General features: G+C 39.7%; 1 protein-coding gene across 3 annotated transcripts in view; it reads right to left on the reverse strand.

Moving 5' to 3' along the window:
• Positions 1 to 16,168, reverse strand: part of SLC7A2 (solute carrier family 7 member 2) — a 72,867-nt gene that overhangs the window by 41,851 nt on the left and 14,848 nt on the right. The window contains exon 1 of one of the 3 annotated variants that reach the window (XM_060291568.1): positions 2,866 to 3,008. The exons of the other annotated variants lie outside the window; for them this stretch is intronic. Coding sequence (XP_060147551.1) covers positions 2,866 to 2,892 — 27 coding nt within the window. The 5' untranslated portion in view covers positions 2,893 to 3,008. Of the gene's footprint in view, positions 1 to 2,865; positions 3,009 to 16,168 lie in introns of those variants that run through there. 3 annotated transcript variants of the gene reach the window in all.

A 16,168-nucleotide genomic window follows, 5' to 3' on the forward strand; every position in this document is an offset into this window, starting at 1 on the left:
TACTTTATTTGAAAAAACCCTTTTGGTGGGTGGGAGGGATAAATTAGGAGTTTGAGATTAACAGATACACATTACTATATATAAAACAGATAAACAAGGACCTACTATAGAGCACACGGAACTATATTCAATATCTTATGATAACCTATAATGGAAAAGAATCTGAAAAAGAATACACATATAACTGAATCATTTTGCTGTACACCTGAAACTAACACAACATTGTAAATCAACTACACTTCAATAAAAATATTTTAAAAACAAAAAAAAATTTCTTGGAAAAAGATACTGAATTTTATATAAATACTTAATAACAACTAAAGTTACTTCCCTAATAAATAGTAACCAATCCTTAAAATAATCATATTAATTTGCAAATTCTTAATCAGAAGTTCCTGGAAATATCTATCTTGATTTTTAATTTTGAATAGCAATACCTTAAATTACTATATAATTTAATATTCCTGTTATTTCATAATCTTCTAAAAACTCTATTTGGTAATCAATGATTAATAAGAGTTTTCTAAACAAACAAAGTATTTAAATAATGTGTGAAGAACGGGCTCTATAAGGAATAGGATTTATAAAAACAAAATATATAAAGCATTGTAAAACCTCCTGCTATTTAAGCAGAAATTTAAAATATGTATACACAGATAACTACTACTCATCAGGTTACTCAAATTTTGTTTTTCCTTTAAAGAAAAAGAAAAAAAATATGTTCTCCTTGTGATGCGAACTCAGGATTTACTCTTAGCAACTTTCAGATATTAATCATGTACATCACATCCCTAGCACTCATCTAAAACATTCATCTTTAATCTTTTTGTTACTAAAAAATAAAACTGTAACTTGGCCTCTCTAATGGCTCTGTACTACAGTCTGGCAATGGTGTCCCTGAAGTATTAAAATAAGAAGAAGGCACTCTCTTGCTGCTTCTCTGCAAAGCAAAGAGCTGTTTCATCTGATCTTCACAGTATTCAGCACCAAGATGCAGAGAGAGAAATATCTCCCGTGGGGCTCTGATTCCTGCTCTGTCCAGGAAACCAGCACTGTTATTTCCCAACCCTGACTTTAAATGAAACCATACCATGCAGAGACTTGTAGATGAATTATTTTGGTCAATCAGGGCTTAGTGTCCATAATTTTAAAATATGCTTGGAAAGGTTTATAAGTATCAGCACACTCCTAAGTAACACAGAATTATGAAATATGCAGCATGAGCTGAATGTTAATGCTTCAAACCTATCATATCTAATCTACCGTATCTAATCGGCCTCCTGCCAACTTCTCCAACTGGATCAATCCAGCCTGGGTTTCAAAACCACCCCTCTGTCATCTGATCTCAGCCTGCCTTCCTAGCCTTATCCTTTGCTACCCTCCACATGAATACTGTAATCCAATTTGTCCATCAACTGCCCCTAGAATACTGCCCTCTTGTCCACACACAGGTGACAAGATTTATGGACCTGTCTGATTCTGGTTGCCCCCTTGTCCTCTAGGGAGGGTTCGGTTCCCAGGCCTTCAGAGCTACTGCAGGGACAGCAGGAAGGTTCTTTCTTGCCTGTCAGCCAGCTCCTGAGCTTTCCTTTGACTCAAGGAAGAAAAAACCCACCTTATGCTTAGCAAATATAAAGCCAAGAAGCAGGCTGATTTATATAATAAAGGGCTGGGGGTGAGAGGAGAATCCACGCCTAGAGAGAATCCACCTGGCAGAGAGAAGTGGGGAGGAGAGGAGAGGGTTTGGAGAAGTGCTGGTATGGAGTATGAGTTGGATGTCCTTCAGGAGATACAAGTGCATGTGGAAATTCCTTTCAAATATACTTTGGGCAGCTGGTCAGCGTTTCTCTGAGTATGACCGACCTCCCCCACAAAAGAGTATGGCTCCCGTGGCACTCGGGTAGGAGGGACACTTGGTTTATGCTACGTGCCCTCCTATGCGCCCTCCTGCTCTCTCCCTGCCAGAGAAGGTAAAATTGCTGGTTTGGTATAAAACAAAATGTACACATTTACATGCCATCACTTCTAAATAGGATTTATTCAGCTTAACAGAAATGACTGGCAACAGATCCCTGGAAACAAATTTAATAGAACAAGTCAAGTAAGGGCAGCTGAGAGAGCGTCAGAAAAGGAATGAGAGAGTTGTACCAAAGATGTGAGGTTAAGGATAATTGCTGTAATTACAGCAGAGGGTCAGGAAAGACAAATGCATCTAAATAATTCTGCAGTCTTCTTTGAGATATAACTGACATATAACATTGTATTACAAAGATGTTTTAAATGAATTCAGTTACTTAGTAATCTCCCAATGATATTTAATTTTAAAGCCCTTTTAATGCTCTTACTTTTTAATTATAAAGTACGAGGAAATGTATTTTAGAAATCTTAACATCACACTTGAACCCCTAGTGGATACTACACTGAGTTTCCTTTTAATGTCTTCAGAGCTCCTGGTCTCTCCCCGCCTCCCGGCTTCCTGCACAGAGGACCTTAGAGGCAAACACCCCTCACTCCACGTTCACTGCAGTATCCCTTGCATCTCGGACGGGTGGCCATCCTCCACGGGCAAACACTTCTCAAGGCTCCTGCTCTCAACTTGTGTAGCTCCCACTGCTAGAAGACCCTTCTTTTACAGAGCCCTCCTGTAACTCCTACCCATTGGCCTAATTCTGCCCTAAGAATAAAGGCAGAAAGTCCTGCCATTCAAATAATTCCAAATGGCTGTCATCCCAAGATTCCTCTCCACGCAGATAAATACATTCATTCAAAGTACAACACTGATAAACACTAACTTAAAGTACGACACTCCCAGCAAGTCAAAGCATTCCATATGTGGTCAAGCAAGTACAGAGTCTAATTTATTACCTTCTCCATTCTATATACTTCTACCATTCTTTCTGTTTTTTTATTAGTCACCTCAAACCATGGCAACACAGTGCGCAGAGCTCCTCTGGGTCTGGCGCCTCGCCATCTCCTCGGGACATCTCCTGCCTCTTCCTCATACCCTTGTGCTACGCGGGGCTTTCCTTTTAATGTCCTCAGAACTCTGAGCCTCTTACTGCGTCCAGGCTTTCTGCATAGTCGCTGCTCCTTTCTGGAAAGTTACTCTTTCTCCTCTTCTCCTGGAGACCTCCCAATCCTCCCTGACACCCTCCCCCAAGCTAAATTAGGTCACGCTATTGCTTGTGCTCACAGCACTCCGTAGTTTTGTTTTGTTTTGTTTTTTTGCGGTACGCGGGCCTCTCACTGCTGTGGCCTCTCCCGTTGCGGAGCACAGGCTCCGGACGCGCAGGCTCAGTGGCCATGGCTCACGGGCCCAGCCGCTCCGCTGCACGTGGGATCTTCCCAGACCGGGGCACGAACCCGCGTCCCCTGCATCGGCAGGCGGACTCTCAACAACTGCGCCACCAGGGAAGCCCTTTTTTAAAAAATTTTTATTGGAATATAGTTGCTTTACAATGCTGTGTTAGTTTCTGCCGTACAGCAAAGTGAATCAGCTATACACATACATACATCCCCCCCTTTTTTAGATTTCCTTCCCATTTAGGTCACCACAGAGCATTGAGTACAGTTCCCTGTGCTACACAGTAGGTTCTCATTAGTTATCTATTTTATACACAGTATCAATAGTGTATATATGTCAGTCTCCATCTACCAATTCATCCCACCCCACCCCTTTCCCCCTTGGTATCCATACGTTTGTCTCTATGTCTGTGCCTCTATTTCTGCTTTGTAAATAAGATCGTCCATACCAATTTTTTTCAGATTCCACATACATGCGTTAATATCCGGTATCTGTTTTTCTCTTTCTGACTTACTTAATGTAAGGCCAGACACTATAAAACTCTTAAAGGAAAACATAGGCAGAACACTCTTTGACATAAATTGCAGCAAGATCTTTTTTGACTCACCTCCTAGAGTAATGAGAATAAAAACAAAAATAAATGAATGGGACCTACTTAAACTTAAGAGCTTTTGCGCAGCAAAGGAAAACATAAGCACTCTGTACTTTTACGACACTTTTTCTTTATCACAATCATACTCAGCTACCTGGAGGAACATGTTTTACTCCTTGTTATGGGTTGAACCCATTTAAAAAGAAGAGAGAGAGATGCTGAAGTCCTAAACCCTTATACCTTATTTGGTGACATTATTTGAAAACAGGGTCTTTGCTGGTGTTACCAGATTAAGATTAGATCATTAGGGTGAGTCTTAATCCAATATGACTGGTGTCCTTATAAGAAGAGGAAAATGCTGTGTGAAGACACAGACAGATGGGAAGAATGCCATGTGATGACAGAGGCAGAAATTGGAGTGACGTAGCTGCAAGCCAAGGAACACCTACAATTGAGGACCACCACCAGCAGCCAGAGGGGGAAAGAAGGGATTTTTCCCTCCACACTTCAGAGGAGCGTGGCCCTGCTGCCACCTTGATTCTGGGCTTCTAAGTTTCCAGAGCTGTGCAATGATACATTTTTGTTATTTTAAGCCACCCAGTTTGTGGTGCTTTTGTAATGGCAACCCTCGGAAATGAATACACTCTTTTACTCTAAGTTTCTGGAAAGGAAGGTCTATATTTTCTTCATTTGCTGCATTTTCACTGTACTCATAGTGATTAAAATATAGAGAGGAGTGCAGTACACATTTGTTCCGTGAATGAATGACTCATACTTGGTTTCTAGTTAACTAAAACCTTGAGGTCTTTTTTTCTCAAAGACATCAACATAGACTGGTCTTCTTGATTCCATTTTATTTCATTGATTATTTTCAAACCTAAATTCAGAATTTTAAGTTTCATATTATTTGAGATTATGTGTAACATAAATCCATCCATCAGTGTATTAAGCATCGTACCTATCTTTATGTCACTGCAAATTTAACAAGAATGACTTCTACCTTAATCCAAGTAAATGATAAAAATGTGACAGGGCAAAGGACAGAGTACCATGGCATGCCACCAAGAATGTCCCTCCAAGCTGGTATCGACCCATTAATCAACACTCTAAGTATATCGTGCAAACAACTAGAGACCCACATTTCTCTCCTGCTTATCCCAAGGTTATCACAACACATGGTATTAAATGCTTTGCCGAAATGCTAACTGTTATGTTTAAACTTTTGAATTCCACCATTCTGATAACTACGTAACAAAGAGGGTACGCAGTTCGTTAGGCATAACTGTTCTTTATGAACTCACGATGCCTTTTGGGGACTGGTCACTTCTTCTCCAAACCACACCACACAGTCCTAGAATTTTTCTGGTGAACTGTATCCAGCCCCCTGATCTGTGGTTTTCAGGATCTACATTGGCCTCCGTTTTGAAGACAAGGGTTACTGTCTCTTTCTTGCTGCTCCCTTTCTTGTACTTCAGGGCACCTCCAAGATGACAGATGGTCCCGCTACACTCATATCTACAAATTATTTTAATATTGCAAGATGTAATTCATCCAGGCCTGAAATTGTGAGATAGTTTAAAGCAGCTGCATTCTCTCTCACCAATTTGGACCTCAGCTTCCCTTTCAATTATGTGTTCTATCCTTCTGGTCAGAGAGCCACCCTTCTCCTAAATACAAGAGCAGTTCTGCCTTCCCTCAGTCATCTATTGCTACCACTCTAAGGTCGCCCTTATTTCTCCTTCCTGATTAAATATTTCATAAAGATTCAACTCAAACATTCCTTTGCTCCTTTAAATAGATTCATACTTTATTCTTCCACCTTTGAAGTCTGAGTCCCTCAAATGAATTCCTGTGACAGCCACAATGAACCTTTCTGGTGTGTGCCCTTCTCATTCCTCACTCTGAGCATTCACTATCTGATTAGGATTTTGATTATACAATCGTCCCTCGGTATCCGCGGGGGACTGGTTCCAGGACCGGCCGTGGTTACCCAAATCCACTGATGCGCAAGCCCCATGATCAGCCCTACGTATTCACAGGTTCCCTATTTGCGGGTTCCGCATCCGCAGACACGGAGGGCCAGCTCTATTTTTCTTTTCTTCTTTCCAAACATTATTACATACAGTCCATGAAATTATATCCGTATTTTCTCTGAGTATTTAAAAGTCTAACTTTTAAAAATCTAGAGTACGTAGACTGAGTCTGCCAGATGGCCGTTAGGGAACATTCTAAGGTTTAAACAAATAATTTCCTTGTCACCAAGAGACAAACATTTTGTGAATATCTCCAAAAAGTAGAGCTTGTGCAAATTCTGTGAACCGCCTAAGCTACTACTTGGCCTCCCTATTTCATTTATCTTTGGTCAACAAAGACCAAGTTTGTTTAAGAATCTTTCACAGGAAGGTTTCAACGAATCCCGCTTGCGGGAAGGTCGTTGTTTGCAAGCAGCAAAACAACGTTTCATCATCTACGGCCCTCACACCATCCAGTTGCTTAATGTACTCTGAGCACAACCTCACAGGCACCCAGCCACGAACAGAGGTGTAGAAGGCAGGATTCTACCGTGGTCATTTGAAGGTAAGCAGTTCACTGTCGAATTAAAACTCTGGCAAACAAACCCTCCTGGATTATCACTTGTGCCTCCCTCAGGACTTGCCTGCAGTTCTCCAAACCCGTATCTGTGTAGTGTCCTGTTTCTAGGACAGCTTTCTGGGAGTGTAAAGATAATTTATTGAGGAATCAGAAGAAAATGCAACAAATACTAACAATTACAACTATGATTTTTGGCCACTTTCTTGCTTCATATTCCAGAGCTTACTTACTTGGTTTTCGAAAAGACTTCCAAATACTTCCTTTTTCTTCAAATAGAGAAATACTTATAAGCAAAATGTTATCTCTAATGGGGCAGACTAAGGGTCCAGCACATTAAGGACACCCAGTGAAGGCTATTATTCAACTTGAAAAGTCAAGGCAAACTCCTCTGGTGGGCTGAAAGGATAATAACACAACTGTAGCCAAAATATGGGGAAAATACATAGAAACATGGTTCCACGCTGCATTACAACTTTATCTAGGTGCAGGGATAGAGTCTAGTTCTGAGTCATCTTTGACTCTTGCCCCAATCAATAATTTTTGGTAATTTCTCCACTTCCAAAAGTTAAAGTGCTATCACTGTGCACAGCCGAGGAGACACAGGGCAACTAACCATGTGTGCTAAGAACTTGTTTCTAGTGGCATATTGTGGCTCTGGATTTTTCCCTGCTGCAAACAAACTAAAAAAAAAAGTCAGGACTAGATGTGAACGTCACAACTATGTACATAAATGCATAAACACTTTAGCCAATTATTGTACTCATTCCTGAAGCAGGGATTGAAGGGAGAAGGGGCAGACAAAATGCTTTTCATTTGCCTCTTTTCAATGGCAATAACCACAAAACAGCAACTAGGATTCCCCCCTTCCAGGCATCAAATAGAAATTTGAGATTATTTTGCCCCCATGTAAAATTAAACACTTTAAAAATTCTAATGAGATCAAGTATAATGATAATATTACCATCCACACTCATTTGATCCTATAGCTAAGTGACAAAAGCAGACTCCTAAAAACCACCCAGAGGGAAGACCTTGGGGTTTTAGAGACAGGTGGACCAGTGTTTACTTCTTAGCCCTCATCTCCTCTCTGGTAAAATGAAGATATTCTCATAAGATGGTTTTGAGGATCAAATGAGATAATGCATGTGAAGGGCCCACTACAGAGCACTCAGTGGACGGCAGAGGCTGTTGTTAATTTATTATTATAATATAAATGAAGGACCCAAAGACATGTGTTTGACATTCATGTCTTGGAACACCAAAAAGAGTCCGTTTATAAAAGCCACTTACTTTTATTTTAAAATATTTGTAGGTACATAGAAATTAGGATTTAGAATGAAACTGATTGCCAATCCAGTGCTCTAGATTTAAAGGAGAAAACTGAGGCCCAAGGACTTTTTCTGGGCACACAGATAGGTAAGGAGACTGGCTCAGGTTTCCCCATTCCACCCTACCTCTTGGGTAGGACAAAGGGAGTTAAAGTAGCCCAGCTCAGTAGCAGTTTTATGCACCTAATCAAACAGTCTCCTAGCTTATTTGTATATATAAATGCAAAACCCACCCTGGTTTTCCAAAGGAAAACCCACCCTGTTTACGTCTTCAGGGTTCTCACAGATTAAATTCAACGTAATATGTGTTCACAATCAAAAATTCCCCAATACATGCAATAAAATAAACCACTACTTTTTGGGGGGGGGGGTGGTTCAAACAACAGAAATTAATTTTTTCACAATTGTGAGACTAGAATTCCAAGAGCAAAGTGCCAGCAGGCTTAAGCCACTACTTTTAATAGTCAGTGAAAACAACCAACAGATTTAACCCCCCTAAGTCTTCAGATACGAGAAATACCAGACAAGCGTATGGAATAACTATGCAGAAAAAGTTTAAAAAATTAAAAGATTAAATTTTTAAAATGAATCAAAACAAGAGACCACCAAAATAAAAAGGCAGATTTTTGAAAGAACTAAATAAAATTTACATAAATAAAAATATAATGGTAGAAATTAAAAACTCAGCATATGAGTTAAACAGCATATTAGGGAGAGAAAGAATTAGCAAAAGAGAGAATTCATGAACTAAAATGCAAGGCAATAATTACATGTAAGTTGTAGATCATAAATTCTAAGTTTTTTGTATTATTAGGGAAGAGATCTGGGAGACATTTTAAAAGTATGCATGGTGAAATTTCATATGGTCTACACTAAAATAACAGAAATAGAGTGCATATCATCTAAATAAGTAGAGGAAATAAACGGAATAACAAATAAAAATCCCCCAAATGCAAGAAATAATAAAAAATATAAAACATATATAAAGCATAAATTAAGATGATAGAAACATGTCTAAAAGATCAAGAATTTATAGTAAATATGATTGACTAACTTTACAGTTAAAAGTCAAAGAGTATCAGATTGGATTTTTAAAATTCCAGTAATATGTGTTATCACAGAGATACATCAAATCAAAAGAACCTGGAAGTGTTGAAAGTAGACAGAGAAAGAACAACCATGCAAGTGCCAATAATAAATAGAGACAGAAAAAACAAGCAAATAAATACTAGTAAAAAAGAAAGCCAACGTAGTTATATTAACATAAGATACAATAAACATTAAGACTAAAAGCCTTATTAGGGCCATTACACAATGTGAATAGATTCAATTGACGAGGGAGAAATTATTTTGAATTTGTATACACTAATAAAATAGCCTCAAAATACATGAAGCAAAAAGGGAGAGAACTATAGAGAGAAATTGAAAAATGCACACCTTTGGTAGGAGAGTTCAACTTACCTCCCTCAATTATTGACGTTAGATATACAAAAAAAATGATCATTACTACAAATGATTTGAACATCACAATTAATTTGACTTAATTAACATATAAACTGTAATCAGAATCTGTTAAGTGTCAGCCACTGTTCTAGGCACCGGAGAAAGAGCCATGAACAGAATACAGTCCTTACCCTAATGGAAAGCACAACTTAGATGGGGAGACAAACAATAAAAAATACAGAAAGAAAGGTAGGGTACTCACACACACAGAACACTCCATCTAACAAGTAGAGAATCCACACTCTTTTCAAGTCCATAAGAAACATATATAAACACTGATATAACTTAGACCCTAAAGTAAATCTCAACAAATTTCAAAGAAAACCAAATCATACAAGTCCGACCACAATGCAGATTGGTCAGTTAAATCAATCACAAAGCCATTTCAAAACTAAAGCTTATGAAATTTAACAGTATACTGAAGAAATTTAGAATAAAACTTTATAGCTTTCATAGAACTACAGGTTTAGAAAAATCTTGCAACTATCAAATGTCCCATTTTTATGCAAAAGAACTACATATAAGCTACTCTAGTATAATTGGACTGAATTTTAAAATATCTTCATCCCAGAACTTATCAGTTCCTTCTAGGTTTTATTCTGTTTTTATAACACTCTTCACCATTAAAAAAAAAAAAAAAAAGAAAAACTATCCTATGTTGAAATTTTAAATCTCTTTTGCCTGTCTTCATTTCTACTTCTACTACCACAAAGTCCCTGTATTCATTATGATTTAGGTTCAGCTGGCACTGACAGAAAACCCCAGATAACAATGGTTTGGACCGGAAGCTCATTTCACTGTTGTGTATAGTAGGTCTACAGGCTGACTGCCTGGGCCCCACTGGATCAAGGGCACAAGCTGCTTCTAGCTTGCTCCCCTGGCATCCTTGCTATACAGCATTCACCTCATGGTCTAAAGGCGATCATCAAACTCAAACTCCAGCCACCACATCTGCCTTCTAGTCAGTGAGAAGTAGGAAGTGGGAAGTGTCCCAGTCAGCTTGGGCTGCATACCAAAAATACCATAGACTGGATGGCTTACACAGCAAACATTTCTTTCTCACAGTCTGGAGGCTGGGAGGTCTAAGATCAAGGTGCCTGCAGATTCGGTGTCTGGTGAGGGATTCCAGCCTTCTGGTTCATCCATGGCCATCTTCTTGCCCTCACATGGCAGAAGGGACAAGGGAGCTCTCTGGAAACTCTTCTATAAGGGCATTAATCCCATTCATAAAGGTTCCATCTGCATGACCTCATCACCTTCCAAAGGCCCACTTCCTAATACCATCACCTTGGGGGTTAGGTTCTCAACATATGAATTTTGGTGGGGGGCACAAACACTCTGTCCATAGCAGAAGGGGTGAAGAGAGAACCCTTTTTTAAAGGATACTTCCTAGAAGTCACAGAGGTCACTTTTCCTTACTTGATATTAGCTAGAATTAGTCCAACACCACAGAATGCTTCAAGAGAAGCTGAGAACATAGTCTTTATTTCAGGTGTTCATGTATGGGTCCATGTATGGGAAGTAGATGTTGAGGACAAACATCTGAGAAAATGTGATAAGATATAGGAAGAATCCTGCCCAGTCCTCTCGGCCAGCTACCAGGGGGGTCAAATGAGTGCACAGTACACTTGGGTCCCAGGCCACGTGCTCAGCCCTGCTTCTCTGTGGCCAGTAAGGTTTTTAGTCTCTTAGGCCTCAAGTGTATCCTGGATCATTTTCCTCCCCTTGCCTAAGAGGTTGTGTTGCTGCAGCCATGATAGTCTTTAAGGCACAGTCTCAACGGTATTCTGAGGCTTCAGTTAGAAGAAATTCCAAATACAGTTTCCTAAGCATGGCCACTAGGTCCTATCTCCCTAAAGAAGTTGCCTGACAGAAAATTTTAAAGTGGGAAATGAAAGCATTAAGAAACTTGCCCTCACGTTCGGGTTTGATTTCTCCCTTTCATAACTGGCTACATGCTAGCAGTGCATCATTCCGGGCAGGGACACAAGTAAAAAGCTAGGCTTTCTTCAAGTCTTCTCCTCAAGTGCTCCTCCTTAGCGCCCTGTGCTAATGAGAGACATGCTGCCAGAAAGCCAAAGAGAGGCCACTTCTTCCTACCGGCACCACCTCTGGGCTGGCTGTTGCCATGGCTGTCTTCACAGCGAGCGAGGTCTGACCCAGGATTCCAGAAACACTGGATGGATGGCAATTCCGTGTGGGTCAGACAGCAGAATTCCCTCGGTGTGAGTCCTTAACCAAGAAGGTTACCCAAACTAACAGGATGGAAACAATGTGCCTAGAATTAAACATCAAGAAACTATCGGCATCCTGCCAAATTAATCTGATATAAATTATTCCAGTCCTACACTATCCCTTTCCCATCAATCACAAAGAACAAACACAGGCCATTTGCAAGCTCTTTTGTGTGTGGGAAAAACACAAAGCATGCCAAATGTTGCCTAAATTCTAAGGGGATTTCTCTGCACTTTTTCTGAAGTGTAAACATATCTTTGACCTCCCTCTATCAAAATATACAATTTCATCTTTGGAATATATTTTTCCTAGAAGGCAAGTACTGTAAAAGCTCAAAGAGTACAAAAAAGATGAATAGGGGAAAAAATGTAGTCACCTGGCATATATTAGCCTAATCAATAATGTCAACAAACCAGCGAGAGTAAATATCATTATGGTACTATGTGTTTTCTTTCAAAATCAAACTGTATCTGAAAAACGCCAAGCCTGAAATAGGTTTACAGAAGATCATTTCAGTAACATGCATTTTAGCTCAAGGTTAAAAATTTAAGTAACCTTAAGGCAGGTAACAGAATTGATTTGCTTTTAAGATACAAATAGCAGTTCTGTGGTCACAAGTCAATAATGGAGTATAAAATAAACTAACATCCTACTCTACTAAAAAATATATTCTCTTTTTTTGAAGACTTGGAATTTGCAAATATGAAAACACTAACACTGCTGCCCATGGGGACTTCATTGTTTGTGTGTGTGTGTGTGTGTGTGCGCGGGGGCAGGGGAACTTCTAATGTGCCCAGTTACCCGGGTTAAAACTTCCTGTGAACACCCTTTTTATTGCTGTAACCTCAGTTCATCCATGGTCCTCACTTCACAGGAGCTCAGTTATTCCTTGTGGCAATTCAGACTCCTCACTGCCAACCGAATGACACACTCATTACCTCATTATCCAAAGTCTGAACTGAGCCTATCTGTGCCTCCGGCCTTCTCTTCCTTAGGATTAAATCAGTCAATGCAAGTAAAGTGCTTAAAACAATGCCTGGCACATAGTAGGTACTCCACAAACATTAGCTATTACTATTATGCCTCTTCTCATCCCCTTCCCTTCCCCTCCCTCCAATTCCCCTACATTCCACCTTACTTTGGTCGAAGAGAAGCATGTGCTCTTTTGCCAACACGTCTCATACTTTTCAGGGTCCTTTGCTCACACTGTTTCCCCATCAAGAATGTCTTTTAAACCTCATTCTCTATTTGTAGATACCTCTTTACTCCTTTTTCAAGATCCTTTTCAAATCCCACCTTCTCCATGAAACTTCCGCATGATCCCTCAAACAGAAGCCACATCTCCGGACGGCATTCATCACCTGTGCCCTGGACTGGAGCATCACATATATCTGCCTTATCACCCCGTCCCCAATACACATCTACCTGATAAGCTGCAAGGCAGAAACTCTGTTCTATGTGTCATCATCTAACCCCTTTGGAAATAACCACACACCCTTGAACTGAACAAGACGCTAAAATATGTTTAATTTTTTGAGGTGAAAGTAATTTTTGTGTTGAAAAAGTACTGGCCTTTTTACTTAAAGAACTAAAGGATGTGTGTGTGTGTGTGTGTGTGTGTGTGTATGTGTATTATCTATTAGAGCCAAAAATACATTCTCATAAATCCCTAAGCTTGATATGACTCGGCTTTGAAATATATTTTGATGGAATGTATGCCACAAGAAGAAACTTTCTACTACTGATGATTCTTTGCTAAAACACATTTACTATTTTTTACACAAAATGTGTTTAACATTTGAAACATATTTGTCATTTATCATAGTCTCAGAATGTCCCAAATTCTAAAATCAGTGCCAAATAGCATTCAAAACTAAATATACTACAGCCTTAATATATGTGTTTCACTAGAATAATCATTAATAATTCCTTCTTACAGAAAACTCTTCTTTTCCCCTATTCACTGTTGGAGAATAAGATGTTTCAATCTATCAAATGCTCTGCTGGTAGACAGTGACGATGGATCCATTACCAAGGTTCATAGAAGAAGCAGGGTGCTCTTCCTGGATCAGTCTAGAAGGCCTTATAGAGAAGAGGGAGAAGAGAATATTTTAAGCAATCAGAAAGAGTCAGCTTGGCAAAGTAAGTGCGAACGCTGGTTTTAGGAACCTGGCCACCCCTATTCAGAAGACCTGAGAAACTCACATCTTCTTTATATAGATGACCTTTGAATGAATGAAGGCGACAAGATGGAGCTGCAGAGGGAAAAGTAAGAGAAACAGGGTGAAGGGTATGGAGCAGAGATGAGAAATCCACAAGGCAATCGGAAACAAGCACTTACATACAAGGCGGTGTCAGAGGCAAAAGAAGAGCCCATAACTCCACATCCTCCATGGAGGCTGGCCTGGGGGCACAGAGCTGGAGGAGACAGGATTCAGAGACAGGCAACTTGGAATTATCCAGGGAAGGAAAAACGCAGCATTATAAAAAAGAAGAGCGAGACTTTCTTAAAGATATTTCTTTAAGATATTGCTTAAAGACAATTCGACCATCAATTTAAAACTTAAGAAGAGTTCTGGGAATTCCTGAAATGAGATATGTTCATAAAATATACACAAACTGACACCACTAAGACTTTTTCTTTTGCTGCTACTACTGAGAGCTAACGTTTATCAAAACACCCTAGGTTTTAGGAGGTAGGCTAAGTGCATTACATACATTAACCCAACTAAATTACCCAACAACCCAATTAGGTACGTACTATCCCTATCCCTAGCCTACACATGAGAAAACCAAAGCTTAGAGAGGTGAAGTATTAGCTAGCTATATGATACTGGCATTGACCTCGTGGAAGCAATGGAATGAAGTCTCACAATGTTTCTATTTTGTTACAGTCACTGAAGGTTTTTACTGGTTTGTGCCACCTAAAGATACAAGCATGAAGTGTGTCTTTCAGAGGTCAGCGTTCCCATGATGAACCCTGGACCAAGGGGACAGCGCTTGGACGAGCAAAGCGCTCACCACCACGTCCTGCAAGTGAAGCACAGGCACTCCTTCGCCAATAAATAGTCCGGTTATGAAGTACAGATTCTAAACTGAGATGAAATACTATCCAGAGCATGCCTTAAGGAAAGAAACTTGTCGCCACAGCTTGGTTCAAAGCCAATGTTAGCTAACAATTACATCATGTAGCTCAAGATAGCTTGCTGAAGAGAAACTCAGAACCAACGGAGCTGCAGGGTACTGTTCCTTTAGTTTTGGATATGGTGGGGGGGAAAAGGAAAGAAAGAAAAAAGTTATAAATACTTGAGACTATCCTCTGGGGAGAAAAAAACTGAAAGGATTCCATTCATAAGCAAGGCCACTTACCACAGGCTTAGGGATATGAAAATAAAAAGTAATCATTGGGGTCATTCACTGCTCTTGTATTATGTTCTGGGCACTTGATATACATTATTTACTCCTCACACACCTCAGCGGAAATGTTGTCCAATCCTCAGTTGACAAAACTGAGGCTCAAGGATGTTAGGGAACTTGCTCAAAATCACAGACCTAGATTTGAACCCAAGGTCTGTGTAGCTTCAAAGTCCATGCCCTTTCCTCTATGCCACATAACCATTTCAGCACAAAGAAATGCAGAATTCTAGCTGTTCCCAGGCTCCTGGCAGCCCATCTAAGACCCAGCTGATGATGAAAGGCATCACCCAGATACCAGAAATATATTCAGCAGACTTTGGAATTTTAAAACCTCATCTCCAACAGAGTCTAACCTTCCAAACTCATGAACCACTATTACCTTAAGATTGAAAGTATAATAGTTATTAAAATATAAGCAATGGAGGGACTTCCCTGGTGGCGCAGTGGTTGAGAGTCCGCCTGCCGATGCAGGGGACACGGGTTCGTGCCCCAGTCCGGGAAGATCCCACATGCCGCGGAGAGGCTGGGCCCGTGAGCCATGGCCGCTGTGCCTGCGCGTCCGGAGCCTGTGCTCTGCAACGGGACAGGCCACAGCAGTGAGAGGCCCGCGTGTCGCAAAAAAATATATATATACATACATATATATATATATATATATATATATATATAGGCAATGGGGAAAAATTTTTAAGGACCAATTAATTAACTAGATAAGTATCATAACTGATGTCTGTATTAAAAATTCTAACATATATTAAAACTCATTTCTTCTAGCTACAAAAATTTCAAAGAATTTCATAAAAGAAGGCTTCCTGCAATAAAAAACTGAAGACTTTTACTACTTTTACAAAAACATATACCATTTTCTGAAACACTGTATTCATCTTACAATTTATCTAGTTCATTCCTTATCCATCTCTTGGGTTCTCAAATATCTCGTATTCTTAGTCCTCCCCACATGTCTGAATTCAGAACATACCGCAGAACAAATAAAGTCTTGGGCCCAGCAAATCACATCTTACATGCTTTCATTTTGCTTAGATTTTATTTCAAATGGCTTCTGATAATATCAGAGACCTTTCTCTTCTATTACCAAAAGTTTTTCTGTGGCCTCATTTTGTGCCCGGAAATAAATTGGTATAATTCAATAGAAGTCAGCATTATTCTCTCAATACAGAGAAGGAATCTGTTTGAAGG

This window comes from Globicephala melas, chromosome 21 (assembly GCF_963455315.2).
Source record: "Globicephala melas chromosome 21, mGloMel1.2, whole genome shotgun sequence".
NCBI lineage: Eukaryota > Metazoa > Chordata > Mammalia > Artiodactyla > Delphinidae > Globicephala > Globicephala melas.